The sequence below is a fragment of the Delphinus delphis genome, chromosome 20 (assembly GCF_949987515.2).
Source record: "Delphinus delphis chromosome 20, mDelDel1.2, whole genome shotgun sequence".
NCBI classification, from domain to species: Eukaryota; Metazoa; Chordata; class Mammalia; order Artiodactyla; family Delphinidae; genus Delphinus; species Delphinus delphis.
In genome coordinates, this window is record NC_082702.1 from 25,933,984 (window position 1) to 25,949,874 (window position 15,891).

General features: G+C 40.2%; 1 protein-coding gene across 3 annotated transcripts in view; it reads right to left on the reverse strand.

The window, feature by feature from the left end:
• Positions 1-14,946, reverse strand: part of BRD7 (bromodomain containing 7) — a 38,391-nt gene extending 23,445 nt beyond the window's left edge. Inside the window, exons 1-4 of one of the 3 annotated variants that reach the window (XM_060000768.1) lie at positions 14,635-14,946; positions 14,000-14,208; positions 1,018-1,147; positions 611-668 (exon numbers count right to left, since the gene is read on the reverse strand). In XM_060000768.1, the coding sequence (XP_059856751.1) occupies positions 611-668; positions 1,018-1,147; positions 14,000-14,208; positions 14,635-14,683 (446 nt within the window). In that variant the 5' untranslated portion in view covers positions 14,684-14,946. The remainder of the gene's footprint in view (positions 1-610; positions 669-1,017; positions 1,148-13,999; positions 14,209-14,634) is intronic. The other 2 variants (XM_060000766.1, XM_060000767.1) reach the window with 2 other exon arrangements.
• Between the last annotated feature and the right edge of the window lie 945 nt (positions 14,947-15,891).

A 15,891-nucleotide genomic window follows, 5' to 3' on the forward strand; every position in this document is an offset into this window, starting at 1 on the left:
GCCAATAATGTAAATGTCTTTGAGCTGAGAATTCAAATTCTGAGTAAAGAGAGGTATCAAAACAAATATTTTAATGAAGATCATGTTATTCTTTTCTAAGAACTTATCATTAGTGTTATCAAGATACTGTAATTTTTAGAACAAATTTCTGCATTTAAGAGAGGGTCACAAATCTTATTTATGGCATTTTGTCTCTTCTCCCAGACTTGGGAATTGCTGAATATTGACAGCAGTGATAAGCACTGCACAAACATACAGAAGGTGTGGTTATGCACCAGCACATGGAAATATCTATATTGTTTAATCCTGGTTTAAAGCTTTAACATCAGAAGTTACTTTAGATTAAGGAGAAATTTTCCATTAAGAGTATTAAGTAACACTCTTCAAGCTGCCATTTAAAACAAACCAAATGAGAACATCTAGAAGTCAGCCTCTTGGAGTACTTCTATTGCCAGGCAAAATATTTATCATCCACTTTAAAATCAAGTACATTTGGATACAGGCCATAAAATATGGCTTTAACAAATAATAATAATAAAAAGACGTGGTTTGGATCCTGTATTTCCCATTTCAATTTCCATGTTATAAAAATGTTGGAAAAAACATTCACCTCTGCAGTTGTCTCATCAGTTGATTCAAAGCTTCTTGAAGGGGTGTCTGTTCTACTTCTAAAGTAAAGAAGAAAGGAACAGTGTTTTAAAAAGGAAGATTCTAGAGAGTATTGTTTAGCTTATTTTCTTTCTATATATGACTTATCTCATACCCATCATTAAACATCTCAGAGAAATTCCATTTATCTTTCAAATATGGTAAAGTACGAGAATATCAAGTTTAAAACTGAAGCTAATTTAAAGCTCTTAAGCAGTGATATAAATAAGAAAACTTAAAAGAAAATTTAATTTAACAGCTTTTAAACTTTAACTTAAAAGCTAAAAACCCAGTCACTTTCCCTGGCTACCATCTTTAAAATAATTTCAGCCTCCTCATTCAGAACAGTTAATTCAGAGTTATTCCAACCTTCTTGTTTGGCTAAAGAGCTTGCAAGAGGCTTCTCAGGAGGCAAGTCTAATCCTACAGGGGCCTGACACTGGAGGTCTTTTTCTGCCTCATTGTCCACGCGGTCCCGATCTCGCTTCTTTTTATCTTCCTAAATGGAACAAAGGGAGATAATTTAGAAATACTCCAGAATCAATACCTCTAAAACAAATCATTTTAATTTCAGTGGAAAAAAAGAAGACACCACTGAAAAGATTATTAATAATGAAATCTTAATGTATTTTACTGCCATCTGCTGGAAAATGAGAGAATAATATGTTCATAAAGGGGGGAAAAAAGTGCTTCTATATGGTAGAAACAACCAATTAGAAAAATAATACTATTCACAAAAGCAAGATAATATACCCAGGAGTAAATCTAATAAAAGATGAGCAATACCTTTTAGGAAAAATCATGAAACATTACTGAAAGGCCACTGTGGAAGATCTGAATAAAGGAGATATACCATGTTCATGAACTGAAAGATAGTCAATTTGCTCCAAAGTAATCTATAAATAAAATGTAATGCCTGGGGCTTCCCTGGTGGTGCAGTGGTTGAGAATCTGCCTGCCAATGCAGGGGACACGGGTTCGAGCCCTGGTATGGGAAGATCCCACATGCCGCGGAGCGGCTAGGCCCATGAGCCACAACTACTGAGTCTGTGCGTCTGGAGCTTGTGCTGCACAACAAGAGAGGCCACGACAGTAAGAGGCCTGTGCACCACGATGAAGAGTGACCCCCGCTCACCGCAACTAGAGAAAGACCCAACAAATAAATAAATAAATAAATAAAATTTAAAAAAAAATGTAATGCCTATCAAAATTGTAAGACAGGATTTTTCATGAAATTTGATAAGCCAATTGTATAATCTATCTTGAAGAGTGAGTCATCAAGAATAGAACAGTTTTGAAAAAGGTCACAATAAAATGTCTTATCAGATATTAAGTATTTGTATAAAATGATAATTAAGACAACGTGGGTCTGACACAGGGACAAACGGACCTATAGAACGTATCATAGAGCCCAGAAACAGACCCATGCACATAGAAAAGTCTTTGATGTATCACAGATTGGCATTATAAATCAATGACAAAAGGGTAGTGCTGGGACAACTGGTTATCTACATATAAAAAGAATATGAAATTAGATCTCCACCTCATACCACGTGTAAAAGTAAATTTCAGATAAATTAAAGACTTAATTTTAAAACTTGAGATAAAGTAAAAGAATCTTTATGACTCAAGAGGAGGGATTTTCTTATCTATAAAGCTAAAAGACTAGCCTATTGACTGAGAAACACAAATAACTCAAAGTATTAGCAAAGATTACATAAAGAGCACCTACAGATTCATGTAAAAAGGTAAATAACCCAATAGAAAATGGGTAACGGGTATCATAAGTAATTCCCAGAAAAAAAACTGGAAATGTTAAGAAACATGAAAACTAGCTTCAGGCTTCCTGGAACTCTGGGAATTATGAATTTAAAAACTGGAAGGCATTTCACATCTCTATGATTGGTAAAAATTAAAATGTCTAAAATGTCAAGTTTTGATGAAAATGTGGAGAAATGGGGCTCTCATACCTTGCAGATGGGTGAGTAAATAGGTACAACCATTAGGAGAACAATAAACAATATCTAATGAAGCTGAAGCTACCTTTATCCTGCTTCTCAGCTATTCTACTCCTGGGCATATACCCTAGAGAAACTTCCTTTCACAAGTGTACATGTAGACATGTGCAAGTTTATTACAGGACTCTGTGAAATAGTAAAAAATTGGGATCAACCTACTAAAAGGAATATGGATTAATAAATTATGGCATATTTACATAGCAAGTAAAATTAATAGTCTAAAGTTACACTGTATCAGCATGTATTATATTCAGAAACAATTTCTGGAGGAAAAAGTTGAGAATTATTACAAGATTAGTTATGCAAGTTTTGAAAATATATTAGTGTATTTTACAAACGTATGCAGGAGTAAAATTCTAAGAACAAGTTTTCATGTGATGCACACCAAATTCATGGTCCTCTGTAGGGAATGAGGAAGAGGAATGGATTCTGGCAGGGTACACAGAAAGTTTCATCTGTGTCTGTACTCTAATTTCTTAAAAAAAACAAAACCCAAAAATACGAGCAAAAGGCAAAATGTTACGATTTGTTAAAGCTGAATGGTTGGTATCCAGGTGGTAGTTTTTGTTTTTTTAATTCTCTGTTCTTTGAATTTTAAAAATTAAATTTTATAGTAAAATTGTCCCAAAATGTCTATTTTATGCTCAAGATTCTCAATAGGATCTTAATTTTCTTGGCCCATGTCCAAATTTCTTGTTCTAGTATCTAGAGCAGTGGTTCTCAAAGTGTGGTTCCCAGACCAGCAACATCAGCATCATCTGGGGAATTGCTAGAAATGCAAACTCTGAGGTCTCATTATGGTTCTCAAGCTTCAGTGTGCATCAGAATCACCTGAAGGTCTTGTTAAAACACCAATGACGGGCATCCCTGGTGGCGCAGTGGTTGAGAGTCCACCTGCCGATGCAGGGGACACGGGTTCATGCCCGGGTCCGGGAAGATCCCACATGCCGTGGAGCGGCTGGGCCCGTGAGCCATGGCCACTGAGCCTGCGCGTCTGGAGCCTGTGCTCCGCAACGGGAGAGGCCACAACAGTGAGAGGTCCTTGTACCACCAAAAAACAAACAAACAAAACACCAATGACTAGGCCCTGTCCCCAGAATTACCGATCCAGTAGGTCTAGAGTAGAGCCTCTGAATCTGCATTACTAACAAGTTTCTAGGCTATGTGGGTGTTGCCGATGCAGTGATCACACTTTGAGTATCACTGATACAGAACTTCACATTCGATTCTCAGAGCCCAAAGCATCTAATACAGAATATATGACTGACTGAAGCTCCAGAGAACAATGTTATAAACTGTACTCATTGTGCACTTGATGTCAGTTTCCATTAAGTTGACTGCTATCTTTTTTATGGCCTCATATTTTGGAGCAGCAATTTTTTTTTTTTTTTTTTTTTTTTTGCAGTACGCGGGCCTCTCACTGTTGTGGCCTCTCCCATTGCGGAGCACAGGCTCCGGACGCGCAGGCTCAGCGGCCATGGCTCATGGGCCCAGCCGCTCCGCGGCATGTGGGGTCTTCCCGGACCGGGGCATGAACCCATGTCCCCTGCATCGGCAGGCGGACTCTCAACCACTGCGCCACCAGGGAAGCCCTGAGCAGCAATTTTTGACTCAGGAAAGTTTTGTATCTTTTCCCCAGAAAAACTAGTATGAATCTTTTATAGGTTGGCAGGTTTAGAACAACTGTTCAATGGAAAAAAGACCCTCAGAGACAAGATCTCTTCCTATTAAACATAAATTGTGGATAGAGGACAGCCTGAAAAGGCAGTAAGCACTCTCCTAGGTGGAAAGAACTAAGGCCATAGTACAAGAAGTCTGGAGTAGGGGCTGGCAAACTTTTTTTTTTTTGGTGAACAGCCAGGTAGCATAATTTATGCTTTGTGGTCCATAATGTCTGTCGCAACTACTAACCTTTGCTGGTATAGCAAGAAAGCAGCCACAGACAATATGTAAATGAATGGGTGTGGCTATGTTCTAATAAAACTTTATTTACACAATCAGGTGGTGCTTGCTCTAGTTTGCTGACATATGGTCTAGAGGCTCAAGTTCTTGCTCTAGCTTCATCCTTAACACACTCTGACCTTCTCAGGCACTCATTTACTCTCACTAGGCCTCTTTATCACCTGCAAGATACAGATTCAACTGTTGATTCTTATTTTAGAGTTTATGAGATGGTGAAATGACCATGAAACAGAAAAGCTGAAAAAGTACCAAGGGAAGGTATAATGTGTCTCTGTACTACCCCTATCTGGTAACTTTATCTAGTTAGACTGGTCTACAGTGACCACTTTACTATTTGGTACGGCAAGAGAATACTGCCTTCTGGGCCAGAGTCCAAAAGAAAAAAAGAATATAAAAAACATATACTTGGAAACTACCCTAAAGTGAAAGGAGATATTGTAACATGTTATTGCCAGACTAGATATTAGGAGATCTAGCTTCTAATTTACCAGAATGTAAACCTGAACAAGTTATTCCACTGTTTTAGTCTGTTTCACCTGTAAAACAAGAGGCTCTGATCTCTACAGTTCTCTCTCCACCTAACATTCTGATTCCTACCTTCCAATTTTTTTTTTATGATTTCAAAATACTATAGAACCCTACTGTTAACGCCACTTGTAATAGATACGTAAAACCGGAAGTTAACACAGTTCTGGTTAAGAGCGGTTTATTTTTCTAATTACATAGAGAAAACTGAACAAAAATACTAAAGCCATTTAACTTCAGGTAGGAGGGTTTATAATTTCAGTTTATAAAATGGGTTCAAATTCTGGCTTTGCCACTTATTAGCTATGAGATCATGGATCAAGTGCATAATTTTTGTGGGGGGACTAATTTCCTCATCCCTAAAATAGACACAACAATACCTACCTCAGAAGAGTGTTTTGAGGATTAAAGAAGATAGTGTATCTGAATGTTTAGCACAGTGCCTACCTAGCACATGGTGAATACTCATTCATTCATGCATTCAATAAATAAATGAGGTTCTACTGTGTGGATATTTACTGGTGGATAAACAAACACAGTCCTGCCCTTAGGAAGCCAACAGTGTAAAAAGCCACAGACATCAAACAACTTAGTAAAAGAAACCCAAACAGATTTCAAGGAGAGGATAACTGTTGGGTGAATCTAATTTAGACTGGAGAAGTAAGGGAAGGCTTCTATGAAGAAGTAACATCTGAGTTGAGATCTGAAGGAGAGAAAATTTAGCCAGGTTGAGGGTGGGAACAGAATTCTAGGGAGAGTAAATATCCTGTGTGTATGAAGGTCTGAGGCAGGAGAGAAAAACAGTGGCTATTTCCATAACTACAAACACATTGCATTTATGTCAGACTAGATTCTAATTTATCCATGACTCAACGGCAAGTTATTTTATTAATTCATAACACCTCTGAAGTAAATCTTTGCTCATATTATTAATATTATAACACTCATTGCATGTCATAGACACATTTGCCTCTTTCTGGAGTTCCTGGTGGGCAGAGGCCCAAGTCTTATTCAGCTCTGTACCCCCAAGCTCAATAATACCTAATACATAATATTTGTAGAATTAATTAATCACAAGAGACAGCGTGAAACGGTAACGTGAAAGCATGAGAAGTAACAGCTGAAGTTCTAGGTACTATCCTTCACATTGGTCACTTTTGTAGGAGAGATATATATACATAGGTATCTATGTCTATATTCAAATAATGCTTCCAGTGTACAAAACAATTTCAGAACTTTGCTTTGTTTTAACAGCTGATTTTAGAATTCAAATGAAAATATCAGTTTTATTACTTTGAAGCTACACCTCATCTTTGGCCCTCCGTTGCATCTGCCACATAATTTAGCTCTTACCTCTATGATGCTTTCCCCTACTTCCCCAAGGCATAATGAGAAACACTTTCCTCTGGACTCCCAGAACACTTTATTCATACCTCTATTAGAACTTGCCAGGCCATGAAGTTTATTTATCCTTTTGTGTCTGATTTCCCAGCCCAACTTTGAGCTCCTGCAGAGTAGGAACTATATTTTATTTATCATTTGAGTCCAGTGCATCATAGGTTTCTGGTAGATATTTGCTGAATAAACAAACCAATAAATAATCCTTCTATCAGAGGACCAACACTACTCTTATGCCCTTAGTCAGAGTCCTTTCTTCTCTGGGAAGATCTTCTGTGATTAAGAGGACCACCTCAGAGGGCTTCCCTGGTAGCACAGTGGTTGAGAATCCGCCTGTCAAGGCAGAGGACACGGGTTCGAGCCCTGGTCCGCGAAGATCCCACATGCCGTGGAGCAACTAAGCCTGTGCGCCACAGCTACTGAGCCTGCGCTCTAGAGCCCGCAAGCCACAACTACTGAAGCCCGTGAGCCTAGAGCTGTGCCAGCAACAAGAGAAGCCACCGCAGTGAGAAGCCTGCACACCACAATGAAGAGTAGCCCCTGCTTGCTGCAACTAGAGAAAGTCCGCGCGCAGCAATGAAGACGCAATGCAGCCAAATAAATAAATAAATTTATTAAAAAAAAAAAAAGAAAGAGGACCACCTCAGGAGGGAACAGCAAAATGGGAAAAAGCAGAGAGGATTTTCTGCCAGCCCAAATAAGCCATAGCAGCCCTGAGACCTTGGGTATGGCAGATTCATACAAAAGAAGTCAATGAATTGTGTTTTGAGAGAATTCCCACTTTGCTCAACAATTACAGTCATTCATTTCTCCTCTCTAGTTGTAAGCTACTTTACAGTTAACTCAGCAACAAAATGAGATACTAATAGTACCTACCCCATAAAGCTATTATTAAAATAGTAAATATAAAGAAGCCAGAACAATGCCTAGCATATAGTAAACACTCAAATGTTAGTTTTTATGAGTATGTATGCCCCTTGGGACCTAGTGTAGTGTTTAATAAAAATGGGAATTTATTGTATATGAATAAGTTTTAAATTTTCATTAGAAGTCTTACTTATATTGGGACTTCCCTGGTGTCCAGTGGTTAAGACACCACGCTTCCACTGTAGGGGACGTGGGTTCGATCCCTGGTCGGGGAACTAAGATCCCACATTCCACATGCCGCCTGGCGCGGCCGAAAAAAGTAAATAAATAAAAAATTTTAAAGTTTTACTTAATTTGAAAAGATATATGCACTCCTATGTTCAGTGCAGCATTATTTATAATAGTCAGGATATGGAAACAATCTGAGTGCCTATCAATGGACGAATGGAAAAAAGGATGCATATATACACACACACGTGTGTGTATATATACATATGTATACATACATGATGAAATATTACCCAGCCATAAAAAAAGACGAAATTTTGCCATTTGCAACAACATGGACGGACCTTGAGGATATTATGCTAAGTGAACAAGTCAGACGGAGAAAGACAAATATTGTTATGATTCCACCCATATGTGGAATATAAAAAACAAACAAGAAAACAAAATAAATGAACAAATCAAACAAAAAAACCCTGAACACATAGATACAAAGCACAGAGTAGTGGTTACCAGAGGGGAACGGGAGGAGGGTGAAATGGGTAAAAAGAATCAACTGTATGGTGATGGATGGAAACTAAATTTTTGGTGGTGGGCATGTTGTACTGTATACAAAAGTAGAAATATAATGCTGTTCACGTGAAACTGATATAATGTTATAAACTAATGTTACATCAATAAAAAATAAATTAAAACAAAATTTTACTTAACTCTAGCATTGTGAATAATATCCTATATATTTAATGCTCATGATTTTAAAAAATTTAAAGAAAAACACCTGTCATTTTATTCTGATAACATCCCTAGCAACGGGACTAGCCTAACTTCTTTGAGCATCTAAACCTGAAGCTGACTCGCAAAGCTGTTAAGACAGAATTCGGGTTAGGATTATGCTTTTCTGAAGAACAAGTCTGAGTTTCAATGAAAGAATTTAGACCTCTCATCTGAACTACTTCAATAAAAAGCCTTCTAAGTAGGTCTCCTTACACCCAGTCTCTACTCTCTTCAATATCTGCTAGATACTGTTAACAGATTACCGTTACTAAGGCTCAACATTTTATCATTCTTCCACTCAGAAAGTTTTTGACTCTCTACTGCTTATACATTCAAGTTCAAACTCCCTACTGTGCCATCTCAACTGCCTCTCAGATCTTATCCCATACTCCTCTTCACGTATTCTGTGCTTCAAAAACAGAACTACTTTATGTCCCTTGTACACACCCTCAGATCTACCCACTTTCATGCTATTGTTCTTAGTTCTCCACATGGTGTGCAAGCTTCCTTACTTCTGCAGTAATGTACCATTCTGTTCAGGTATCAGCTTCTCAAGTCAGCATATAAATGAAAAGTGGGTTGTCAGGTTACCTCTGAAAATATCTGAAGTAGCCCATAAAGTATAATACTCATGGCTTTATACATATGATCCTTTATGTTTAATAGTATGATATGAAAAGAATATTTCTACTATACTACAGTAATAGCTCAGAATACATAGTTGACCCCATGTTGACTGTAGTGTTAACATCACTGTACCCTGATTTCTAAAGACTAGAGTTATGCCAGCAGGCAAATTCTTTGCCAACTGCTTGGCATTCAAATGTTTAAAAGAAAAAAAAGCCAACACACTTCGGTGTTGTGCAGATTATGGTCTGATTAAAACTAAAGCATGGGGACTTCCCTGGCAGTCCAGTGGTTAAGACATCACCTTCCAATGCAGGGCGTACGGGTTCGATCCCTGGTTAGGGAGCTAAGATCCCACATGCCTCGTGGCCAAAAAAACAAAACATAAAACAGAAGCAATATTGTAAAAAATTCAATAAAGACGTTAAAAAATGGTCCACATCAAAAAAATCTTAAAAAAACAAAAAACAACCCCCCCCCAAAAAAAAAAACAAAAAACTAAAGCATGGTGTGCTTTTAATGCTATGGTTGGTATTAAATACCACTGCTCTACAGGGAGAAACAATACTGATACTATCTGTTGGGGCATTTTAAACTAGTATAATCAGAGCCTTCCTACTCAAAAGAAGAATATTACTTAACTTTATATGACATCTTTGAGAAATTACAGGGTTTTGTGTTGTAAACATCTGTGCTTTCCTAAAACTTTATCTTCTCCTTATTTTCCTAAGTAAAAGATTCCTGATTTTTATTAGGATTTAATGCCCCCAACCCTTTCCCTAAACTAAAAGACATTTCCCAGCCTCCCTAGCAGCAAGGGTGGCTAAGTGATTAAGTTCTCGCTAATGAAATATAAGCAGAAGTTATGAATGCCTTTTAGAAAAACACTTTAAAAGGGAAAGGGCATGTTTTATCTTTTTCTTGTGCCCTTCCCCCTTCCTGCTACATGAACTAACAGAAGAGTCACCAGTCCCTCAGAACCACACATACTCTAGCCTCTTTCAGGCCCACAGGTGTCACATGGCTGACTTTCCCCAAGAAAAGACCAGAAGCAACTGCTGTTCCTAAAACTCTCTGGAGATCCAGAGTACAGCTCAGAGAAAGGTGTCCTTCTGAAGTCTCCCTAGCAAAGGAACCCCTCTTCCCCCTCCCCAGTCCAGCCTGGAGAAAAGGGATAACCCAAGCAGGCTCTACAGAACCAGTGACACCCCAGAAGTATCCCACAGTCCCTAGCCCTGAGTCCTGGGGAAGTGGGACCTTGGGCAAATTCACTTCAATTCTGAGTTTCCACTTTACCTTCTGTACAATGGAAATCATCCACCTCCCTGCCCTACTTTGGGTGTTATTTCCAAATGAAACTGTGGATAAGAAAGCATGTTAATTTGCAATGAAATAAAAATATATAGGTGGCTAATGATACTTAGAGCCACCGTCAAGAAAGGGCAGAGGGGGAGACTTCCAGGAACCTATCCTGAAGATATCCTTATAAAAGTATACAAAGCGATGTGAACAATGAGGTTCAATGCAGCATTATTTGTAACATTCAAAAGTTATATAAAATAAAATATGGTACAGTAATATAACCAAATACAATGTAGTTAATAAAAAGATGAGATAATTGATAAAACAAGAAATGAGGAGTATGAGTATATCAGCTGGCATAATGGTAGAAACTGCCAGAACTAAACCCAGAAGTGGTTAAAAGGGGTTCAACTTCCAGTTAAACGAGATGATGGTGGGAAAAAAGAGTACAGAAGAGATGACAGTGGGTGAAAGATATCAACACACTTGGGAGATGAAAGGCAAGTGGAGGAGTCTGCAGATCAGAGAAAGCAAGATACCTCCTGCATGCAAGGAGGGAGACACCGCTGAGAAAAGTTCTAACCCCAGAAACCTGGAAAAGCACAAAACTTTGGCGGCTCCCAATCAAAATGATCAGGTCTCTGTTTAGTGATGCCCACAGTGAAGTCCATCAGCTGACAAACTTTGTCTAGGCACAAAGCATATAATCAGCCTTTTTGTGCTTCACATTTAAATACAAATAGATTACAAACACTCAACAGATAACTAAATGATGCTTTTAACACAAAAGGAAGAGACCAAATAAAATGAAGAACTTGAGGGGAAATAGAGACAGTGCAAGGAGCAAAAAAAAACTTAGAAGAAAAATATCAAAAAAACTCATCAATTAATATTTCAGAGAAATAAAAGATCCTGCATGTAAAAACAAGAACAGGATGTTATTAAAACAAGGACAGTTAGAAAACATGAAAAAGTTCTTGGAAATTCAAAATACAAGGTCTGAAATAAACTTCAAGAGCAGAGCCAGAAGACAAAGTTTAGGAACTCTCTTTGAAGGAAGAACACAAAAAACAAAGAGGAAAAAGAGGAGAAAAAAACGTAAGAAAATTAGAGAATCAGTCCAGAAGTCCAACATCTAAATGGCAGGGGTTCTAGAAAGAGAGAAGAGAGAGAACGGAGGGAAGGAAGCTATCACAGAAATACTTCAAGCAAACATCTCAGACCTGAAGGCAAGAATATCCATTGTGCAACAGACTACTGAAGATAAAGGGGAAGATTCTAAGCATTTTGAGAGAGCACATACTGGTCATGTACAAAGGACTAAGAATCAGAAGGCAACAGACTTCTCAACAGCAAATCTAGAAGCCAGAAAACAACACGCAATGCTTTCAAAATTCTTGGAGAAAATAATTTCCAATTTGGAGTTCCATGCTGAGTCAAACCATCAATCTACATGAGGAGAGTATATGGGAGTAAAATAAAGATGTTCAAACATGTAAGAACTTACAAAAATCTACCTCCTATGAATGCTTTCTTAGGAAGTTCGTAGAGTTAAGACTCCACCAGAACAAAGGAGTAAATCAAGAAGAAGACATGGGATCCAGAAAGAATGCAAAGGAGGCCTAGAGAACAACTAGTCCAGATTAGAGCAGGAAGGGACAGAGGGCTGCAAGATGGATGTTTCCAAAAAAGGGGAAGTGTCTGACCATGTGAAAAACAGAAATCAGATGGGTTTTACAAATCTGTTAGAAGTTTGGGAAGAATTAGTACATGATAACTAAACAAATGAAAGCAATTAATTAACTGGTCAAGATCAGATCTGTATTTGTATATTCCATTTGTCTCCAGTGAACAATAATTAGAAATAAACACTGAATATTGAGCTGTATCTACACTGGGAGAATGCAGGAAGGGAAATTGGGGGCGTGGAGCAATATAAGGATGCTAATTTAAATTCTCATCTTTTGCAACATGATGTCAGTAAAAGATGTACACATAAATCAGTAAACAGCAATATAAACCTACATTTAGAAATGGAGATAAACATCCAAAGAAAAAAAAGTTTGGGAAGTAAAACTCCAGGATGGAGCAGGACACCGCTTTTATGTTAAAAGCCTTGTAGTACTCTTGACATTTTTTTTAATATAATTTTTTTCAATTGGAGTATAACTGCTTTACAATGCTGTGTTAGTTTCTGCTGTACAACGAAGTGACTCAGCTATATGTATACATATATCCCCTCCCTCCCCCCTCCCCCCCATCTAGGTCACCACAGAGCAACGAGCTGAGCTCCCTGTACCGCAGGTTCCCACTAGCTATCTATTTCACACATGGTAGTGTATTTATGTCAAACCTACTCATGAATTACCTTACTCCTAACAGTAAATAATTTTAAGAAAACGAAACAAAACTGGTTACCTCTGAAGAGGAAGATTAAATGAGGTACCTGAGTGAGCAAAACTTTTTCCCTTCCATTTTGTTCACTTCTGTATTACTTGAATTTCTTTTAAAAAAAAATCATAGGCATATATGGCTTTTATAGTTTAGGGAATAAAAAATTAGACAGTTCTATATATTGTCACAATCTAGACAAAGGCAATAAACACTGGGGCAGAAAGGCATATAATTAAGAAATTCCAAAAAGAGAATCTCTAAGATTTAGTGACTTACCCATGTGTTTCATCACACGGACTAGAACATTTCTGTTGTGTATATAAATATTAAAAAATTATAAAACTAAACCTACAGAAATCTAGCTTCAAGATCCAGTAACTGATTAAACAAGTCACTTCGTGACAGGTTAAATTTGGGAAGTGCCGAAGAAGCCTAGGACAATTCCAGGTATGTATGTGATCATCCTTGGAAGGAAAGTTAATTATTATTACTATTTATATAAAGATGGCAGCTACTTTCTTTTTTACGTTCTATTAGCTGCAAATGGTTAAGAAAATGCTTATTTTCATCACTGGTGTCATATCCCTTAAAGGTCTCTGATCAAATTATCTCATCAATAGACTCAAACTTTGTTCTAAAATATGAAAGTTGTTCATTATGTATTTGGAATTATAGTATTTATTTCAGAACAAAACTTGAATCCCAATAGATCCCATTTACTTTTTTTTTTTTTTTTTTTTTTTTTTGCGGTACGCGGGCCTCTCACTGTTGTGGCCTCTCCTGTCGCAGAGCACTGGCTCTGGATGCGCAGGCTCCGCGGCCTGTGGGATCTTCCCGGACCGGGGCACGAACCCGTGTCCCCTGTATCGGCAGGTGGACTCCCAACCACTGCGCCACCAGGGAAGCCCCCCATTTACTTTTGAAATGACTATTTTCCACAAACCTCGAACACTGAGGCTTTCTTGAGCATGACTTTTACCTTTCCTAGATGGTAGGAAGCAGCTCCTGAAAATCAGGACTTAGCTGCTCACTCACCTGATGTGTGAGTACAACTAAGACTATAATTAAAGACAGAGCTGTTGAAACTCAGATGATTCATGTTTCTATTCTGCCCTGCTCCTGCTCAAGACAAGTCCGATTTTACAAGCGTTTCAGCACCTCACTAGTCACAAAGAAAATAAAGCAAGGTTGACAGCGGGAGGCGGCAACCCTCAGAAACTGGTACCACCTGCAGAGCTGAAGCAACGCAACGACCTTTACCTTTATTCGTCTCCGTTTTCTCCCCTTTTCCTCCCCTGGAACCTGTTTCTCTCCTTTCTTTCTCTTTTTCCGCTTTCGGTCCTTGTGTTTGTCGTGATCGTTTTTGTCTTCTAAGAGGGTGGAGTCGTGCCCGGAGCTGCCCGTGGAGAGTTCGGTGACTTCGTTCCCTCCCACTTTGAGGACCAGCTTCAAAGGCTTCTCTACATACTCTTAAATGAAAGGAAAGGGCTTCAATTAAAGGAGGCACTCGCGGGGCAGTATCCACAACGAAGAGTGACCGCTGGACGGGAGAGAAGGAGGCGCACAGGCCGAGGCGGCCCGGGGAACGCAGTGGGCGCCCCACGAAGCACCTGTTGAATGACGGGCACTCGCCGAGTGGACGCCCCGAACGTTCCCGGGCCGCCTCACACCCCTCAACAAGAGACCCGCCCGGACCGGGGGTCCCGGGTTCGAATGCCGCCCTAGCCTGGGGTATGCGCGGCTCAGACGGGTCGCGTCCCCTTCGCGGGTCCGGTCCTGCCCGCGGGAGGCGTGGCCCCCGGCCCGCCTCGGACGCTCGAGGGTAGTCTCGAAGGCACGAAAACCCCACCGAGCCGCCGCGGGCTCGCCACCCTCCACCGCGGCCCACTCCTTACCCTCGTAGAGGTGTTTGTCCGACTTGTGCTTCTTGTGCTTCTTGCCCATGTCCGACCGGGCCCCGGTGCCCGCCCCCCGCGCCAGGCCCAGGCCGTGCGGCGCCGCTTCCGGTCCGGGCCAGGCGAGCGGAGGGCGGGAGCGGGGCCCACGAGACCCCGCGCCTCGAGGCAGGGGTACGGCGTGCGCCGAACGGCGCGAGGCCTCGCACGAAGAGACCCAGCAGCGGCCGAGCGCGCGAGACCCAGCCGGAGCCCGAGAGCGGCTGCGGGTCGGCGAGCGGCCGGCGGAGGCGGGAGAGAGGGCCTGCCGCGCGCGCAGAGAGCGGCCGGCTGCGCGTGGCGGCCCCTGGCGGCTGGAGGTAGCGCTGCAGCCTGCGGCCCGGGGGCGGAGTCCGGCCCGGGGGCGGGGCCAGGGTGGGATCCACCACTCAGAAACTCTCTTTTCTCCGTCACTCTCCCTTCCTTCATCTTCATCTCTCTCTCTTCCTTGCCTCCCTTGATGCCTTCCCTCCCTCCCTCCCTCCTCCTCGCCCCCTCCTTCCTTTTTCTTTTCATCACCCTTCCTCCTTTCCTGAATCCTCCCTTTTATCCCACATTCCCTAGCTTCTATCTTCCCTTTAACATTATTTGTTGAACCCTGTACTGGATGCCAGATCCAGCAAATCCAGCACCTTGGTAACTGAAGGATTGTAACTTAAAAAACAACAACAACAGAAAACTTATGTGATGATATGTAAAGGCCTCCAAGACCTTAATTAAAACAACATCAACAAAGTATGGAGCAGAGTGTATTTGGTAAGATGCATGTATGGAAATAAATGTTGTCATCTGGATTAAAAGGCTGTGATGGATACACAAGAACTGTTAACAGTGGTTATCTCAGGTGAATAGGACTGGAGGTGGAATGGATTGGTTTAGTTTATGCTTCTCTGTACGGTTTGAAAAGTTTCTCATGTGCATGTTTAATTTTTTTGAAATAAAAAGAAAGAAAATTTAGAAATTAGATTGAAAAAAATGATGAAAATATATCTGGATCCACACCAAGTGGGGGTCCAGACTAACACTATTGCTCTGTAGATGGATGTCCACTCCTCAATCCTGTTTTAAGCCCTTCTTCTCATTCACTTTTATCCTTAGATGCTGAGCCTTACTGGTGAGATGAATTATTCACATTTTTGCTCACCGGCATTTACCTGAATAAAATGTTAAGGTGTGTTTAAGATAGCACATCCAGGGATTATGGCTGCAGGGAAACAA